Genomic DNA, 17242 nt, shown 5'->3' on the forward strand with positions numbered 1-17242 from the left:
CATGTTCTTTGTGGTGGCAAAAAATGGAAAATGAAGGAATGGCCTTCGATTAGGGAATGGCTAAACAAATTATGGTATCTATTGGTGATGGAATACTATTGTGCTAAAAAGGAATAATGAATTGGAGGAATTCCATGTGAACTGGAACAACCTCCAGGAATTGATGCAGAGTGAAAGGAGCAGAACCAGGAGAACCTTATACACAGATGGATATACTGTGGCACAATCGAATGTAATGGACTGCTCTACTAGCAGCAATGCAATGATACAAGACATTTCTGAGGGTCTTATCCACAGTCAAAGAAAGAACTATGGGAGTAGAAATACAGAAGACAAACAACTTATTGGTCACATGGGTTGATGGGGATATGATTGAGGATGTAGACTCCAGTAATGGGCAAACTACGGCCTGGATCTGGCCTGCAGGGAATAGTTTGCCCATCACTGCTCTAAACAATCACTTTAGTGCAAATATTAATAATATGGAAATAGGTCTTGATCAATGAAAAAAATAAAATAAAATGACTTTGTAAGAAGTAAAAGTAAGTGATTAAAGGCTCCAGGAACATACTTAGCTCTCACCTGTGAGTACACTAGAGTAAATGTGCCAGTAGCAACTGCCACAGGAGTCCAAGTATAGAATTCAGGTCTGGTTGCCTTTAAGCTCTCCCTTATTGAATTCTTTGAAAGCTTCAGATATTATTAGCATCAGAAAATATTGATTTAGAGACACTCCTTATAGTTATGAGCTATTAGAAATCTATTCTCTGCCAGGCTCATCTTGACTCATGAGTATGGCCTCATGAAACTGAATTAGGGAAAGGATCAGTTTTTACTACGCCCTCCAAAAAGTACTAATTATATTCCTGTGAGCCTTATACTATTTCCTGGGTGAAAGATTAGATATTGACTTCAGGCCTTGTTTCTTCACTGATCTTCAAAGTAGTAAAAGCTGACCATGTTATGTTTGTTCATTCTGGGGAAATTTGTGAGGCCACCTTTACTGGAGAAGATAATAATCTGTTTTTACTCCGGATATTCTAATAGAGATCTCATTTCTTTTTCTGTCTTTCATCTTACAGCTGTTCTGTGCAGATGGAGAATATAATTCAATGGCTGCAGCCTTCTTCAATACCCCAGAGAAAAGTGTTGTCAGTCTTTTTCATGACCCCCCAGGTCTGTTACTTGTATCAACATGACATCAAGCTAGAATCAAAATTTAGCCTACATTTCTTCCCATGGTGGTAACTGATTTGGAGGGCTGGCGAGAGAATCGGGCTATATATGAACTGTTCTTGATTTTTGCTTGGCACTAGCCCTTCAGATTATGAACAGAACTTAGTAGAAAAAGAGGAGGAAGAGGGAATGCTTCAACATTGACCCTCAAATCCAGAGTCTTCATGGGGAATTGAGTCATTGTCCTTAGATATAATATGATAGGTCCAATACATGTGATCCACAATGAGCAGAACTGGCTTCTAGAGGAGAAAATATTCAAGTTATTCAGTTTTATAAGAAAGGTTTTTTGTTAACCACATGGAAAAGAAAAAACCATGGGAAGGCAGTGGTGTACAAGGAGATAAAGTTGGGTGGGGGTTCAGGGAAAGAACTGTAGGCATGTATTTTTGTGTTTGTTGAGTGACAGGCTTAGTCAGTTTAATAGACTGTCTTCCTTCCTTCCTGAGGACTGATCTGCTTTGGGAGGCTCTTGGGTCTTTCCATCATTTACTAGGATTTTACTTTCCTAAATGACTTTACCTTCTGTGAATTGTTTCTGGAATTTTCATTTTGGTCAGAATACTAAGCAAATTCCCTAAGTCAAAACAATGTTCCAAATCAAGATCACAAGACTCTGTCTTGTTTTCTCTGACAACTGAACATTTAATGAAAAATCAGGATGTCTCTGTTTAACTTCATTAGTGGTGTGTATGTGAGACAGGAGAGAAGATGGCAGGGCAGCCATCTCTGATTTACTCTGTGACTTTGAATATATGATCCCAAGACCCATAGGACTCTAGAGCTAGAAGGGCCCTTGGAGACCATCTGGTCTGTCTGCCCTATGTGAGAGAGAAAACTCTGGCCCAGGGCGAGGAAGAGTACATTAGCAGCAAACTAGGTCCTAAGACATTAAATTCAAAGTCTTTTCCCTACACCACATGGTCTCTGGTCATTTACTTCCTCTTTTTTTCTTACAGAGTTGTTCCATGTAAATATTATATATTTATATAAAATGAAAATATTTACTTTTTCTGAAATATTAGTTAGGAAATCAAATTGGGTTTCTAGTAGTTGAACTGTCACAGCCCAGATTCTCTGTTCTGATCTGAGTTGTGTCCTTGGCGAGTTCTTTCCATTTCTGTACCTAACTTTCTCTGCCTACAATTTACTCAGTGGGTAACAAATGCCATCAGAATTCAGTAGATCTTGAGTTCTGTTGCTTGTCCAATTTCAACTTTACTTGTAAGGCCCATCTGCAGTCCCCCTTCTGTTGTTCTCATCAAGATCCTAAGAAGCAAGCCTGAATGTTGTAGGATGTTTCCCATATGTTTTTGACTATGACATGGGATACCCACATCCCTCTAGAAGCTCTGGGAAAAGCTCTTCTGTTGCTGCCAGCAACCAGATGTCTGCATCTGAAATAATCATTTTTATAGCTTGTTTTTTCATCTGAGCCATGGAAGATTCCTATTTGGGTTTTACATTAACTTCCTGAGTTCTAATTCACCAACAGTGAGGAAATAGAGAAAAATAGCCTTGGTGAGGTTCCCTTTCTGCTAACTTTCAGTCATGCTGCCTTTAGTGTATTGAACAGGGCTGAGGCTGCCTCTTGCTGCCTCTTTGACAAAGGTTCCCCTGTACCCCCCTAGTCCCAAATGCGTCATTGTGGGAAAATGTCACCCTGTAGCAGAAATTGTATGTGTATATGTGTTGTCTTCATAATCAGATTTATAGACTTAATTTGCAGATAAATAATCTGTATATAACAAAGACTTTGAATGTTATTACATGAATCACAAAAACAAACAAACAAACAAAAACAACATGTCACTGTAAGCAGAAACTTTGCCTACCTGTGACAGCCAGCTTGTGAGTAGGCTTAGTGACCATTCCCATCGGCCACCTTTGTCTGATATTTCTTCAGTACTTTTAAAGAATAGCCAAAAAAAACTACCTGCTAACATGGTGTCAGGACTTGAGATTGGGGTATGGTAGTTGAAATAAGGGAACAGTATTGGGAAAGGAGAGGACTAAGACTTGTATAGCTTGAATTTGTCTTCCTTAGTGTCGACTTTTTGCTTCACACATTGCTTTTGTTGTCTTCTGCCTCAAGTTTTCCATCTATAAAATAGAAAGAGAGCTTTACCATTATTTTTCTTCCCGTGAATGCTGAAGATGAGTAAAAGTCCTAGAAAAAGCCCTTGGGCATGCTGTGAGAACAGATGAAGTAACTAGCAGATGGTGGTTAGGGATCAAGCTTTTTTCAGCAGTCTTGATCAGGATGATCAGAATAGAGTTTAAGATGAGCTGTGAAGTAGTAGGATTCCAGTGTTCATCTTGCTCTTTACCCTTTCCTGGTAGGCAGTATTCACACAGAGCTTTCAGTGTTCCTTTTTTTGGGGGAGGGGGGGTGGGGTAATGTGCCATTTTGTTTTGTTTTTGTGTTTTATGGGAATAGTTAGAGCCAGTGCTGATCAAAGGCATGGAATCTCAGGAGAGGTATATAATGCGTCTGACTTCTCTGCATCTCCTGTCTTCCTTAGGTTCCTACAATCCCATGACCCTAGGATTGTTCACTCTGGTCTATTTCCTGCTGGCTTGTTGGACCTATGGGCTCACTGTGTCTGCTGGAGTATTCATTCCATCCCTTCTCATTGGTGCTGCCTGGGGAAGACTCTTTGGCATATCACTGTCCTACCTTACCAGTGCTGCAGTGAGTATCTCCCTTGTCTTGGGTATGGGCAATGAAACATTTAAGGTGAATCACACATAAGAGGGGAAAATAGATACAATCTGAAGTAGCCTCTTAATGCTTCCCAAAGAGTTTGGAATCTCAGATGAGTACTTGGTGTATAGCTTGGAGTAATACCTTTTATTTTTGAAAAATTAATTGGTATGAGGGGCAGCTAGATAGCACAGTGGATAGAGCTCCAGGTCTGGAGTCAGGGAGAACTTGGGTTCAATTATGACCTCAGATACTTCATAGCTGGGTGACCCTAGGCAAGTCACTTAACCCCAACTGCAATCAAGGTTAAGTGACTTGCCTAACCTTTGCTGCTTTTCTGTCTTAGAACTGATGCTAAGATAGAAGGTAGGGTTTCAAAAAATAATCATGAATTAATTGATATGTTTTGTTATCTCTCCCCCAGTAACTTCCCAATAAACATCCATTCCCCTTTTAATCCTCATAAAGTATAATCCCTCCAAATGGTTGATGTTAATAGAAATGAGATATGTTCCCTAAACTTTGACAGCATGGCACTACAATTGGCCTTTGTATTTGACCAGCATTTTGTTGCCTCTCCATGTTGACTTCATTTTTACTGTTATAGTGATTATAGGAGAGGCATTATGGCATAATGGGTAGAAAGCTGGCTTTACACTTAGAAGGCCCTGGGGTCAAGTGCTGCCTCTGACGTGCTGACAGTGTAAATAAGGGAGAATCACTTTATCTCTTGAACCCCTGAGCAACAATCCAGTATAGAGATTAGTTGCAGGTTTGCCTCAATAGAGTCTATACCAGGAGTCTATACCACATTGAAGAATTCATAAATCTGGACTTTCCTTATCTACCCTCTCTTGACATCCCCCAACCTGTATATATCATTCTTTTTTTTTTTTTAAGCCCTTACGTTCTGTCTTAGTAACAACTCTAAGACAGAAGGGCAAGGGCTAGGCAATTGGGGGTTAAGTGACTTGCCCAGGGTCACACAGCTGGGAAGTGTCTGAGGTTAGATTTGAACCCAGGTCCTCCTGATTCCAAACCTGGTGCTCTAGGCAATGTGCCACCTAACTACTCCATATATATCATTCTTTTGTCTGTGCCTTCTTAAGTCCTTCCTGTGTGCCAGGCACTAGAGGTACAAAGAAAAGAAAAGCAATCCTGCCCTCAAAGAGCAATTAGGCACATCCACAACAGACAGAGGATAACCTTAGATGGGGAGGTGCCATCCAAGAGGCACAGGAGAGGCCTTCCCTGGAGAATGGGACATTGGAGCTAAGTCTTCAGTTTTCCCATGTTTCTGTATTCCACATAGTCCTTAGACTGGCTGGCATCTTTTAGCTAAAAGTCTCCATTAACTGGGCAATAGTGGTTTAACAGATTGGGGGAACAATGCTACTTCATAAACAGGGTTTTTTTAAACCCTTACCTTCTGTCTTAGTACTAATTCTAAGATAGAAGAGCACCAAAGGCTAGACAATTGGGGTTAAGTGACTTGCCTAGGGTCACATAGCTGGGAAGTCTCTGAGGCCAGATTTGAACCCCGGTCCTCCTGACTCCAAGGATTAATGTTTATGTAACCACCCAAGTAAGCTTCTTAAGTATCAAGATCCGGGTAGATAATAAGGCAAGACTTCAGGTGTAGAAATTAAATTTTGAGAATGTGATCTTGTCCTCCTGGCTTAGGGAATCCATTCTTATCTCAGACAAGATTCTCCAAAGTTTGGATTTGTTGATCATTCTGCCTTTTTGCCAGGCATTAGGAAGCCTGGGACATGAAGCCTATAGTTTTGAGTGGGTGGTCTTATCTACCAGTTCTCTAACATATGTTTCTCTTCACATTGTAGATATGGGCCGACCCTGGCAAGTATGCACTGATGGGAGCTGCTGCCCAGCTTGGTGAGTCATGTCTTTTGCCTTAACAGGAGTGCATTCTAAGGAAGGAAAGTGGGGTAGAACTCTTAGCACAAAAGGTCAGAAGGGAGTAACTTAGCTTTTTGGTCTCCCCATAACTCAGAAACATATGGAAGAGAGAACTGAGACTTGATGTAATAAAACTTTAACAAGTCTGGCATGGAAGAATAAAAGGATTCAGAAGAATTGATTTTGACCTGAAAATGTAGGGATGCACTAACTCCCTTTTTTTTCCTCAGGGGGCATTGTGAGAATGACTCTAAGCCTGACAGTCATCATGATGGAGGCTACGAGCAATGTGACTTATGGTTTCCCCATCATGTTGGTTTTGATGACAGCCAAAATTGTTGGAGACTTCTTTATTGAGGTTTGATATGGGAGAAGAATGAGAAAAATGGGCATATTTGGACTGTGTTATGCAATGCAAACAAACAAGAGGTTCTTTTCTAATCCCTCATAATCTGGGGAGTTCTTATTAGCCAAATGGCCTGAGTATAGGAGCCAACAACACTGGTGCCTTTTCCACAGTATGGCAGAGTATTTTCTCCTCTACAGAGCAGAAGTGGCAGAGATTGCAGAGAAAGGATCTTCACCCAAAATAATGGAGAATCCTTTCTGTCTGCTTACCCAGCAGGCCTAACCAGCCTTTAGAAAGCAGCAGTGCATGGATCCAGAGTTTCTGCTGTACTCTGATTTCCACCTCTGCTAGAGGAGTCACTGAATTCTTCTCTCCTGCAAGTTCTGTGTTGGTGGGAATGGACATGATCCCCCTCTTCACCTCACATGGAAAAATACAGGCTAAATAGATGATTAATATTTAAACAGACTCTAGTGGCTCTCATCCTGATGACGGTTTGGAGTGAGTGACCAGGATTAAGGGGATAGGATGGAGTCATTCAGTCAGTCCAGTATTTATTGGTCACCTACTTTGAATCAAGTCCTAGGAATAGAAAGAAAAGTAAAAATTGTCCTTGCCCTCAAGTAGCTTACAGTCCAGTGGGGGAGACAACATGCAAACTGCTGAACACAGGCAAGATGTAGGCTTATAATTGTCAAAGTGGGAAGGTATGTACCAGCATCAAGGGACACCAGGAGAGGCTTCTTGTAGGTAATGAGATTTTGGCTGGAGCTTTTCAGGAGCAACAAGAAAAATAAAGGGTTTGACAGTAAGCATGAGTAGAGATGGTCAGTAGCAGGACATTGACCCTGAAGTGTCTTTCCCTTGGGAGAAGGTACAAATGAATATCATTCTTGTCCTGTTTTTTTTTTTTCAGGGCCTTTATGATATGCACATTCAGCTGCAGAGTGTCCCCTTCCTCCACTGGGAAGCTCCGGTTACTTCACACTCACTCACTGCCAGGTAATGAATGACCTTCTTTCTGGCACCATCATCCCTAAGATCTCCTCCCTGGGCTTTCTCTACAGGTCTTAGCCTAGAACAAAATGATCAAGACATCAATGACCCAGGCCATATCTGATAATATATACACTTCCCAAGGAAGTGAGTTAGTACCTCTGCTGGCAAAAATGTACTTTTCAAAAAAACCCTTCAACTATCCCTCTTCTGATTTTTATCTGGGCCAGGGTTGGTAAGTCCTGGTGTTACAGAGTCTGCCTCTTTTAAGTGAGGAGATAGAAACATGACATTTCTAGAAAGGGTTTTGCTTTTCTATTTGTAGCAACCCTACAATTCAGAGAAATAGTGGAAATGTCATTGTTATCCAGGAGAGAGAGATTGAGTCTATAGCTATAGCTTGAAGCTAGCCTAGAAAGTGCCATTAATTAAATTGATAGCAACTAAAAGAAGCATCTTTTTTCCCTAAATATTCTGAAATTGAGACAGAATTAAGAAACAGTGGTCTGAGTGATGGCTATTTCCATAGCTGCATGCTGAGCCATGTTCTTCCTTCTCAAATTTGCTTTCTTAGAGAAGTGATGAGTACACCAGTTACCTGTCTACGAAGAAAAGAGAAAGTTGGAGTTATAGTGGATGTCCTCAGTGACACATCCTCAAATCACAATGGCTTCCCAGTGGTGGAGTACTCCGATGATGCCCAGGTAAAGGACAAATACTACCATGGAGAGGGAAAAGAGAAAGAAATGGCATCCAGCTTTATAAATGTCTTCAACCCCTTCCCCTTAGAAAGAAGACAAGTTTATATTGGATGAATAGTCAGGAAGACTGTCTTCATGTCACAATATGGGTAACTCCTAGTAGGAAGGGGAACAAACAGCCTCCACTAATTTGGGGCAGACTGAAGTTGGTTAGAATTGAAGTTAGATAAAGTAAGAGCTGAGGGTTTTCATTTCTGTATTTTCTTAGCTAGCTCATTGCCATAGTCGTTGTGTATTCTGTCACGGCTTATGGCCCCTGGAATGGGAGAGAAGGAAGTGATGAAAGGAGTCAAGCCATTCCTTTAAGTCCCTGAAGCCTGGGCGCATTATTTCCTGAGCAGAAAATCTGAAAATAATCCAGGCTCTAAACCGTGCTTCTGAGCAGCACATGTAGACTAAAAGATACTCTCTTTTTTTTTTGCAGCCAGCAAGATTACAAGGCTTGATCCTGCGCTCCCAGTTGATTGTTCTCTTGAAACATAAGGTATAGTTATTCATAAGGATTTTTTTCAAATGCCATCAGAGTCCTAAAAGCCAGGTGTAGAAGTTTCTAGACCTTGCAAAGGATACCCCATTTTCTGCTGTGGCAGTTTCTCTCACATATGGTAGTAGTTACTACCTTCCAGCTTAGAGTTCAGATTTCAAAGACTATATACCTATGTGACAGCAACAGAAATGCTAAGATTTGAGATGTCCATCACCACCATTCTGGAGAACAATTTGGAATGATGCCCAAAAGGCTATTAAGCTGTGCATGCTTTTTACCCTAGTGATACCACTACTAGGTCTATACCCTAAAGACGTCAAAGAAAAAGAGAAAGGAGACATGTACAAAAATATTTATAACGATTCTTTTGTTCTTCTTGTGGTGGCAAAAATTTGGAAACTGAGGAGTTGCCTGTGAACTGGAGAATGAATAAATAGCAGTATCTAAGTATAATAGAATTTTATATCATGCCATAAGAAACAATGAAAGAGATGGCCTCAGAGAAACCTGGGGAAATTTATATGAACTTAGCAGAACTAAGAGAACAATTTATACAGTAACAACAATGTCATAAAGACAGTTAACTCAGAAAGACTGAATAACTGATCAACAAAGTGACCTGCCATAATTCTAAAGGACTCTTGATAAAATGTGCTATCCATCTCCAGAGATAAAAGCAATGGACCCAATGCAACTAGAAGTTTATGTTCTTTTCTTTTTTTTTTTTTATTGGAGGGAGGAAAGGATGGGACATTAACATGGGAATTTGTATTGTGTAACTATACATATTTGTAATAGGTTTTATTTTTCTTGCCTTCTTAATGGGTGAGGGAGGGGAAAGGAGAGAATTTGGAACTGAAAATAAAGTTAAAAACAAAAACCACGGGGGCAGCTGGGTAGCTCAGTGGAGTGAGAGTCAGGCCTAGAGACAGGAGGTCCTGGGTTCAAACCTGGCCTCAGCCACTTCCCAGCTGTGTGACCCTGGGCAAGTCACTTGACCCCCATTGCCCACCCTTACCAATCTTCCACCTATGAGACAATACACCGAAGTACAAGGGTTTTATAAAAAAAAACCCACAATGCCTACCATCACTGATGCAATATCTAAGGAAAACCCTGAGAGATCAAAGAATGTTTTTTCCTTTTCTCTGTCTCCACTTTAGGTGTTTGTGGAGAGAGCCAGTCTAAACCTGGTCCAAAGGAGACTGAAACTGAAGGACTTTCGAGACGCCTATCCCCGATTCCCACCCATCCAGTCAATTCATGTGTCTCAGGATGAACGGGAATGCATGATGGACCTCACTGAGTTCATGAACCCCTCCCCATACACAGTGCCTCAGGTAACTGGCCAGAACACTCCAGGGTTGGAAGCAGGTGGGCACCAGAACTGCTCCCTAAACTCCAGTTAGCTCCCTAAACTGAAAAATGAGAGGGCTATCCTGAAGGTACGGAGTAGATAGCTAGTCAGTCTCTGTGACCAACTTCCTGAGATGTTGAAGGGGAAGCAGCAGTATTTGTCCTTTGGCTCTTTCTGCCTTTCACAAAGTACACTTGGACAGTCACACAAAGGAAAAGTTAGAATATTTTGAATTCAGTATGTTAATAAAGTCAATCACAGAGTTTTCTTTTCCAAATGTTAGAATTGGTCCTTGGGGGCAGCTAGGTGGCTCAGTAGATAGAGCACGAGGCCTAGAGATGGAAGGTCCTGGGTTCAAATCTGACCTCAGATACTTCCTAGCTATATGGCAGAAGGCAAGTCACTTAACCCCCATTGCCTAGTCCTTATCACTTTTCTGCTTTGGAACCAATACACAGTATTAATTATAAGGTGAAGATTAAGGGTTTTAAGAAAAAGCCTCTTTTCTATTTTGTTTTCATGGAGATGTTGATTAAAAAACAAACAAGGTAGGGGTATTTAAAAAAATTTTTTTTAATTAAAAAAAAAACTGGTCTAGAGAGAATAAGCCACCATCACTCACCCCAGGAGAGTGTAAGCACCTTGAGGGCAGGGATTTTGATTTTTGCCTTCGTATCCTCAGCACTTGAGGGCTAGGTAACTAGGGTTAAGTGACTTGCCTAGGGTCACACAGCTAGGAATTGTCTGAGGCCAGATTTGAACCCAGGACCTCCCATCTCCAGGCCTGGCTCTCAATCCACTGAGCCACCTAGCTGCCTCCTTAGTATCAATTCTAAGACAGAACAGAAAGAGCTAGATGATTAGGGTTAAGTGACTTGCCCGTGGTCATACAACTCAAAGTATCAAAGGAATTTAATGTTTTTTTTTTTTAATTCTAGACATCAAACTGATGTGTAAAGCTTATTTCTGTAGAGTATGTGGCTGTCCACTTATAATTCAGGGGCTATTCTAGTTCTGTGCTGTGGGAGATGCCCAACCTGCCCTAACATGAGACATAGGAAGTGGGATAACCCTCTTAAGTATGCCCGATCAATTTTGCCAGGTGTCAGCAATGCTTTGAGACCTTTCAGGGTGGATCAGGCGTGCTTATGAGATCTGGGACCTGACTAGCTTTGAGGAAATTGTCTTTCCGCAGTTGAATGCCTCCTGTGGGCAGTCTTTCAGAAAGCTGTGATAATTAACAAAGTGGCCTAAAGACTAAAAGTTTGACTAATTTTCAGGAGGCATCACTTCCAAGGGTATTCAAGCTGTTCCGAGCTCTAGGACTCAGACATTTGGTGGTGGTAGATAATCATAATCAGGTGAGTTTGGGTTCATGGGGAAAAAAAGTTTGCTCTGCACTAACATAGTAGTTGAACATTACTGAATAGGATAGCAAAGTTTCTTTTACCTCTTTTCCTTAAATCCTGTCTCCTGAAGGAACCTGGGATAGAGCTGTCTTTCCCCATGCCTTAAATCCTGTCTCCTGAAGGAACCTGGGATAGAGCTGTCTTTCCCTATGCCTTTTTCCTTTGTCATCAAAGTGACCATCTCAGAAAGAGATCTGCCTTCCCGAGCCTCAAAGGCTATTTGTCTGTAACGGCCCTCCCTATTTTTGTTATTCAAAGTGGCCACTCTCTGACTCTAGCAGAACAAAAGTGTGTCTAGTGCAGCCATTGTGCCATTAATCTTAGCATCCAGTTCTTTTGACAGAGCCAAAAGGGAGGCAGCTAAAACTCTTGGCTCTTTCAGGTCTTTTGTACCATTTCAGTATTCAATCAGAGGAAGAGATGGTCAAACATTTCGCTGCAGATGTTCTAGTGACACTGTCAGAAGTTTGGGGTCTATTGTCTGTTCCCTCTGACATATCTTGTTTGGTTTTGTCCTTACAGGTGGTTGGGATGGTGACAAGAAAAGACCTTGCAAGATACAGATTAGGAAAAGGAGGGTTGGAAGAGCTTTCCTTGGCTCAGACGTGAGGGGTTTGGCATCAACAACTCTCCGCAGGGCAAGTGTTAGTGACCACTGGAAACCCTCTGCCTCCTCATGTTCTTTAGCACTCTCATCTGAGGCCTTGTTTCTCTGGAGGCCCTGGAAGTGAAAAGACCTCCCTGACTTCCAAGCTGCCTCCTCAAGTGCAAACCTGGCTGCTCCAGGTTCTGGTTCAGTATTTTAATTTGACATATATTGTGGGTAGATTGGTTTACATTTTAATATTTTTCTCTCTCTGGTTTATTGCCATTGGATTCCATTTTTATTCTGTCCTTTTATGTTTCTTTACCTGAAAGGATCAAATGAGTTTAACTTTCCTTTCTAGTTATGCTCCTTTTTTGAGAGTAGATGGGTGAGGGAGCTTGTGTCTGTGCATACCCATGTAGAGAAGATATGGGGACCCAGCCCTGCTGCACCAAGGAGGAGTCACAGAGTCTGTTACACCTGCTGTTACACTCCCACTGACCCTGTCATGGCCAGTGGCTAAACTTGGCTTGTTTGTTTTGCACAGTTCAACACACTGCCCAGGAATCTCTCTGGGGATTTCCTGAAAGAGTCCTGAGGCTGCGGTAGATGCTTCACGTTCTTCTCTTCTCCCCTGTACGTTCCCCACAACCAGCCTGTGCCTCCCCCATCTCAGAGCACATGACAAGGTGCCTGGTTGCCCTGTCTCCAGAGCTGTGGTTGGTTTGGATTGGGTCAGGGGAAATGGAAAAGTGACCTTAGGACAAGCAGCGCCACACAAAGTGAAATGTTTTTCCTGGAGCTGGGCTTATGAAAAACCTCACCTGCTCTCCAAAGGACAGCTCGAGGTGTTATGACCACCAGTGAAATCCCCTCCCTCTTGGCTCCTAGTCGGCCCAAGGGGACCTTGAATCTGTTCTCTCCCTCTTCTAAGGGCAGCCTTGAGAGCCCAACAAGTCTGGTTGGACCTGGGGAACATTGGAGTTAGAGCCCATCCTTCCCAAAGTGACTTCTGACTGTTAGCAGCCTGAGCTTCCTGAGCAATGCAAGATGGATGGTCATCTGCTGTTCCCACCAATGTCTGCTGCTCCATAGCCACCATGTTTGTTCCTCTGGTCTGAGACCTGCTGTCCTTGTACCATCTGACTCCTCTGGTCAGTGAGCACAAGAATCAAAGAATCATTGCTGTGGAGTCATGGGGTCTGGAAGCTCCTTCTCATTGCTGTTCACAGCATCTCCTGTCATCCCATGTCATTGGTTGTGGCATTGCTTCCCCCTCCCTGAACCTCATTCCCCCACTTTCCCAGCTATAGAAGTTTGAGTCTTCAAAAGGTTGGCCCTCAGCCAGAAGCCTCCATTTTAAGCACAGTTTTTTAGGGGTTTGGTACACACTGGATTTGTCTCAGTGAAAGGTAATTGTATGATAAAGCCTTCGAGTATTAACACATGATTCCCCTTAATGTACTCATACTTGTTTCCCCCATCTATTAGAGCAAAGCATAATTTCTTCTGCCTATGCTTGCTGGGAGTTATACTGAGCTTTTAATAGCCCTCATTGGGTAACCTTCATTGGCTTCCCTTGGATCCTCTTAGTCACTATGCATGCTGGGCCCTTGACGGTACTGTAGGGTATGTGGCTGGTGGCTCATTGTCAGGCAACAGCACTGTAATGTTTTTTAATAATTGCCAGGGACCCCTGGGGGATTCTTAAAAGTATCTGGTTAGTAATTCCTTCATTAATAGATAAACACCAGTTTTGCCCATGACATCTTGGGTAGTGTGCTGTTTCTGCAGCACCGGGTGCTTTTTGTCTGCCCTCTAACCACTGTCTGATGGCCTTGGTGCATATTCTTGCCACCTTGGTCCAGGCCTGGCTGGCAGCCTCTCTCTGGCCCTCCCCACTGCCATAGCCTCCCAGGCTGACTCTTTCCCAGATTCACTCTCCTGTGTGTTGCTGTTTTTCTATACTCTGGGAATGAGACCTGCTTTGATGAAGTTTGGGTTTGAGGGTTCCTTCTGTCACTGACCCTTGCATAAATAAGTGGGTGGTCCTTTTATAAATGTTTTACATGTGCCCATGGCCTTACTCCTGTTTGCTGTGGGAAGCAGCACACTTTGGTGTGTGATTTTTATAGTTTGGGCAGATGTGACAGCTTGATTTTATCTGTACTGAAAGTACCAGTGGCTTTAATGAATGAAGAGTAGGGGACCGTGGGCTTTGCCCTTCCTTGAAAAGCAGATCATTGTAAACCTTGAAACCCTCACCCAGATCATGTGCCAAGAAGAAAATGGGAAACCTGGAGGTGGGCAGGGGTCAGAATATGTGTAAACCTAAGAAATAAAGGGATTGAAGTCGAGCTTCTGGTGCTGAATGTTTTTCCTTCTCAGTCTGTACTGTAATCTTGAGTCAAAGCTGCCCAGGGCATCATGTATCCTTTTTTTGAAATCAATGGTATGCTGACCAGTAGTCCTCCTATAGGGACAGACTAGAATGCTTGCGCCTTTGTAGCTCTGAGCATTATCATGAGCCCTGACCAAAGACTGGTGGCAGCTCTTGATGACCAAAATACTTAGTTTCCCCTTGTCATGGCTGCTACTGAATCATCTGAGAGGCATCCATGAACTGGAGAAGGGCCTGGAAGCTTGCACTGCTTAAGAGAAGCACATGTGGCATGCCAGGAGAATTCCTTAGGAGAAAAGAGCACTAGAAAGGAGTAATGACCCTTCTGAGCCTCTCTTCAACTGGTCTCTGGAGGCAGCCTTTTACACTGTCCTTGCAGCAGTGTTCTCAATTCAAAAGGCAAAGCTCCCTTCTGAAGCCCAGTCTAGAAAGTGGCTGTAACTTAAGTCCTGGGTTGTCAATGACCTTTGTGCCATTTAAGCCTCAGATTTATTCTGCTAATACTGTAAAACACCAGAAAGATGAAAATTATTTCATCCCAGGAGTCATAATCAACTCTACTCTTCTAATGGCGAGGCATCTTGCCTATACAGTAAGGGACTCTGATCCTTTATTCCTCTTGCTCCAGATGAATGAAGAAAATAATAGCCATTTCCATTGGTTTAGGTGAGGCAACCTGGCACAGGTAGAGGAGACCCTGGAGAATCCTTAAATAGCTTTGTGACGCTTGCAAAATCACTTTCCCTTGCTATATGCCTCAGTTTCCACATCTGCAAAATTAGTATAGTATTACCTACTTGAGAGTGTTGTAGAAATTCAGTGAGACAATGGTAGGTGTGAACAAAGTACTCTCATAAATGTCAGATAATTGGCATAAGGGAAAGCTCATCGAAGGCTTCTCTGAAAGTCAACCAGATACATTTCTGACTAGTTTATGTCCAAAGCTAGAACTTCTCTCTATCTCCTGGAGGAGAGTGGGAGGTGAGTGTTTTGGTTTTTACAGTTTTGAATATTAGCATTAGGCCTACTAAACAGACTACTAGAGTAAGACAATTATCCAAAACTGCAGAGGAAGACCAGTGCCTTGAGTAAAAATTATTGCTTGCAGAACCAGAATTCTGAGAATCAAGACTCGGCCCATTCCCAACCACAGCAGTTGTTTTCAGTTTAAAGGGAACAGAAGGGTCAGTTAAGCTGTACTATTCAGCCTTCGGGATCAACTTAATCTCAGCTACAGGTAAAACCTCCTCTTGTAGGAGAGGAGACATCTGTAGTACAATAGATATTTGAATTCTTGGTGTAGTTGGTCATGACAGTGCACTGGCTTGTTAGTAAAGAGTGTAGCGGGGGCAGCTGGGTAGCTCAGTGGAGTGAGAGTCAGGCCTAGAGACAGGAGGTCCCAGGTTCAAACCCAGCCTCAGCCACTTCCCAGCTGTGTGACCCTGGGCAAGTCACTTGACCCCCATTGCCCACCCTTACCAATCTTCCACCTATGAGACAATACACCGAAGTACAAGGGTTTAAAAAAAAAAAGAGTGTAGCCAATGGATTTTATGCTGCAGAACAATTTTCATTCTTTCTGATAAACAATGATTTTACTGAGGAACCCTCAAAAAATATATCTTTGGGGAACATTAAAGTCTTTATTATAAAACCTATAAACCATAAGAGATGTTTCTATACTTCAATAAAGCTAATTTTGACTTTTGTGGTATTGTAATAGTACTTTTCCTGTCCAAGTTTACTGCTTCCACCAAGTAGAAACACTTGGGAGAACAGACTCATCTACCCAGTCCCAATTCAGACTTTAATACCTTTGCTTAGAATCTATCTCACGGGCCTTTGAAACATTCTGGTACTCACCACAACAGAGGTGCTAGAAATCAGTGATTTCTGTCCTTTGGCCACAGAGTGATCAATAGCTTCAAGCAAGGAAGTGCCTTTGGGACAGAGATGGGATCGAAACATACCTTCTCAGGCTGGACAGCTGTTCTATCAACCTGCTTTTCACATATATCTTTCTTTAATCATACAGCTTGTAAGTCTCTAAAAAAATAGAGGGCTTGTCCACCATTCTTGGTCACTCAACCCACAAAGATCTAAGAATTCCTAAGTAGGGTTTTATTTTTAGAACTAATCCTATAATGTGGAAGCAAATTTAGTTCCTTCCTGTTGAGAATTAGTCCTCAGTGCAGTTGCTATACCATCTCCTATTCATAAATATAATTCTTGATAATTAAGGAATAGCCCCCTTTCCCCACCCCAAGTTTCTTCTACTACTCACCAGAGGCTCTATTTCTTCTCATTGAGTTCATTCACCATGGAAGTGGCTGACACTCAGACCTACCTTGACATTGGTAAATGGATTAACTTGTCACTGCAAGCCCTAAGATTTATACCTTTCCCTCTTGGAGAAAGGAGAGTTCTTCAGATAATAGTAATGTGAATTTGCTGAAATAGTTGAAAGTTGGGAAGCATCTCCTGCCAGGGAATCTTTAAGCTGATTTTCATTTCCATGTTAAATGATCTTGGAGAATGAAAGTGTTTGTCCTAAACCTTCTGTGTTCCACCCTTTCAGGGAGCAGGTAATAAGCAAAACTCAGCTGGACTTTTTGGTCAACTTCATACCTCCTCAATCCCCAGAGTCTTTCTAAAGGGAGATCAAATCATTGGTCCCAAAGCCTATTTGTGTTCCACTGCAGAGTAAGTCTAAGAGGAGGAAGGGTCTCTTCTTTGGTAAACTGATCTCATGGTTTCTTACAAAGGGGCTGAGAAAATAGGCACAGTTCCCTGCACTATTAATTTTTGCTAGCTTGTCTCCAATTCAAACACTGAGGGTTATGGTTGTTATTTCCCAAATCTGGGCTGACTGCTACTGCCAGTGGGACAGATGTAGACCTGTTTTCCCATTCCTAGATCTTCCCTTCCTGGTAAGTGAGACCTGAGGGAAAAGAACAGCAAATGTGGGCTACTTTCATATTTCAACTCCCAAAAAGGGGTGGCCAACAAATTAAGACTTCCTAACTTCCGGTA

General features: G+C 42.2%; 1 protein-coding gene across 1 annotated transcript in view; it reads left to right on the forward strand.

Annotated features, from left to right (window-relative positions):
• Positions 1-14160, forward strand: part of CLCN7 (chloride voltage-gated channel 7) — a 47026-nt gene extending 32866 nt beyond the window's left edge. The window contains exons 16-26 of the mRNA XM_044657468.1: positions 1083-1176; positions 3762-3931; positions 5788-5839; positions 6094-6221; positions 7129-7214; positions 7783-7912; positions 8394-8453; positions 9620-9796; positions 11094-11174; positions 11745-12008; positions 12356-14160. Of these exons, the coding sequence (XP_044513403.1) occupies positions 1083-1176; positions 3762-3931; positions 5788-5839; positions 6094-6221; positions 7129-7214; positions 7783-7912; positions 8394-8453; positions 9620-9796; positions 11094-11174; positions 11745-11831 (1065 nt within the window). The 3' untranslated portion in view covers positions 11832-12008; positions 12356-14160. The remainder of the gene's footprint in view (positions 1-1082; positions 1177-3761; positions 3932-5787; positions 5840-6093; positions 6222-7128; positions 7215-7782; positions 7913-8393; positions 8454-9619; positions 9797-11093; positions 11175-11744; positions 12009-12355) is intronic.
• Positions 14161-17242: the final 3082 nt, after the last annotated feature.

Source organism: Gracilinanus agilis, chromosome 1 (assembly GCF_016433145.1).
Source record: "Gracilinanus agilis isolate LMUSP501 chromosome 1, AgileGrace, whole genome shotgun sequence".
Lineage (NCBI taxonomy): Eukaryota > Metazoa > Chordata > Mammalia > Didelphimorphia > Didelphidae > Gracilinanus > Gracilinanus agilis.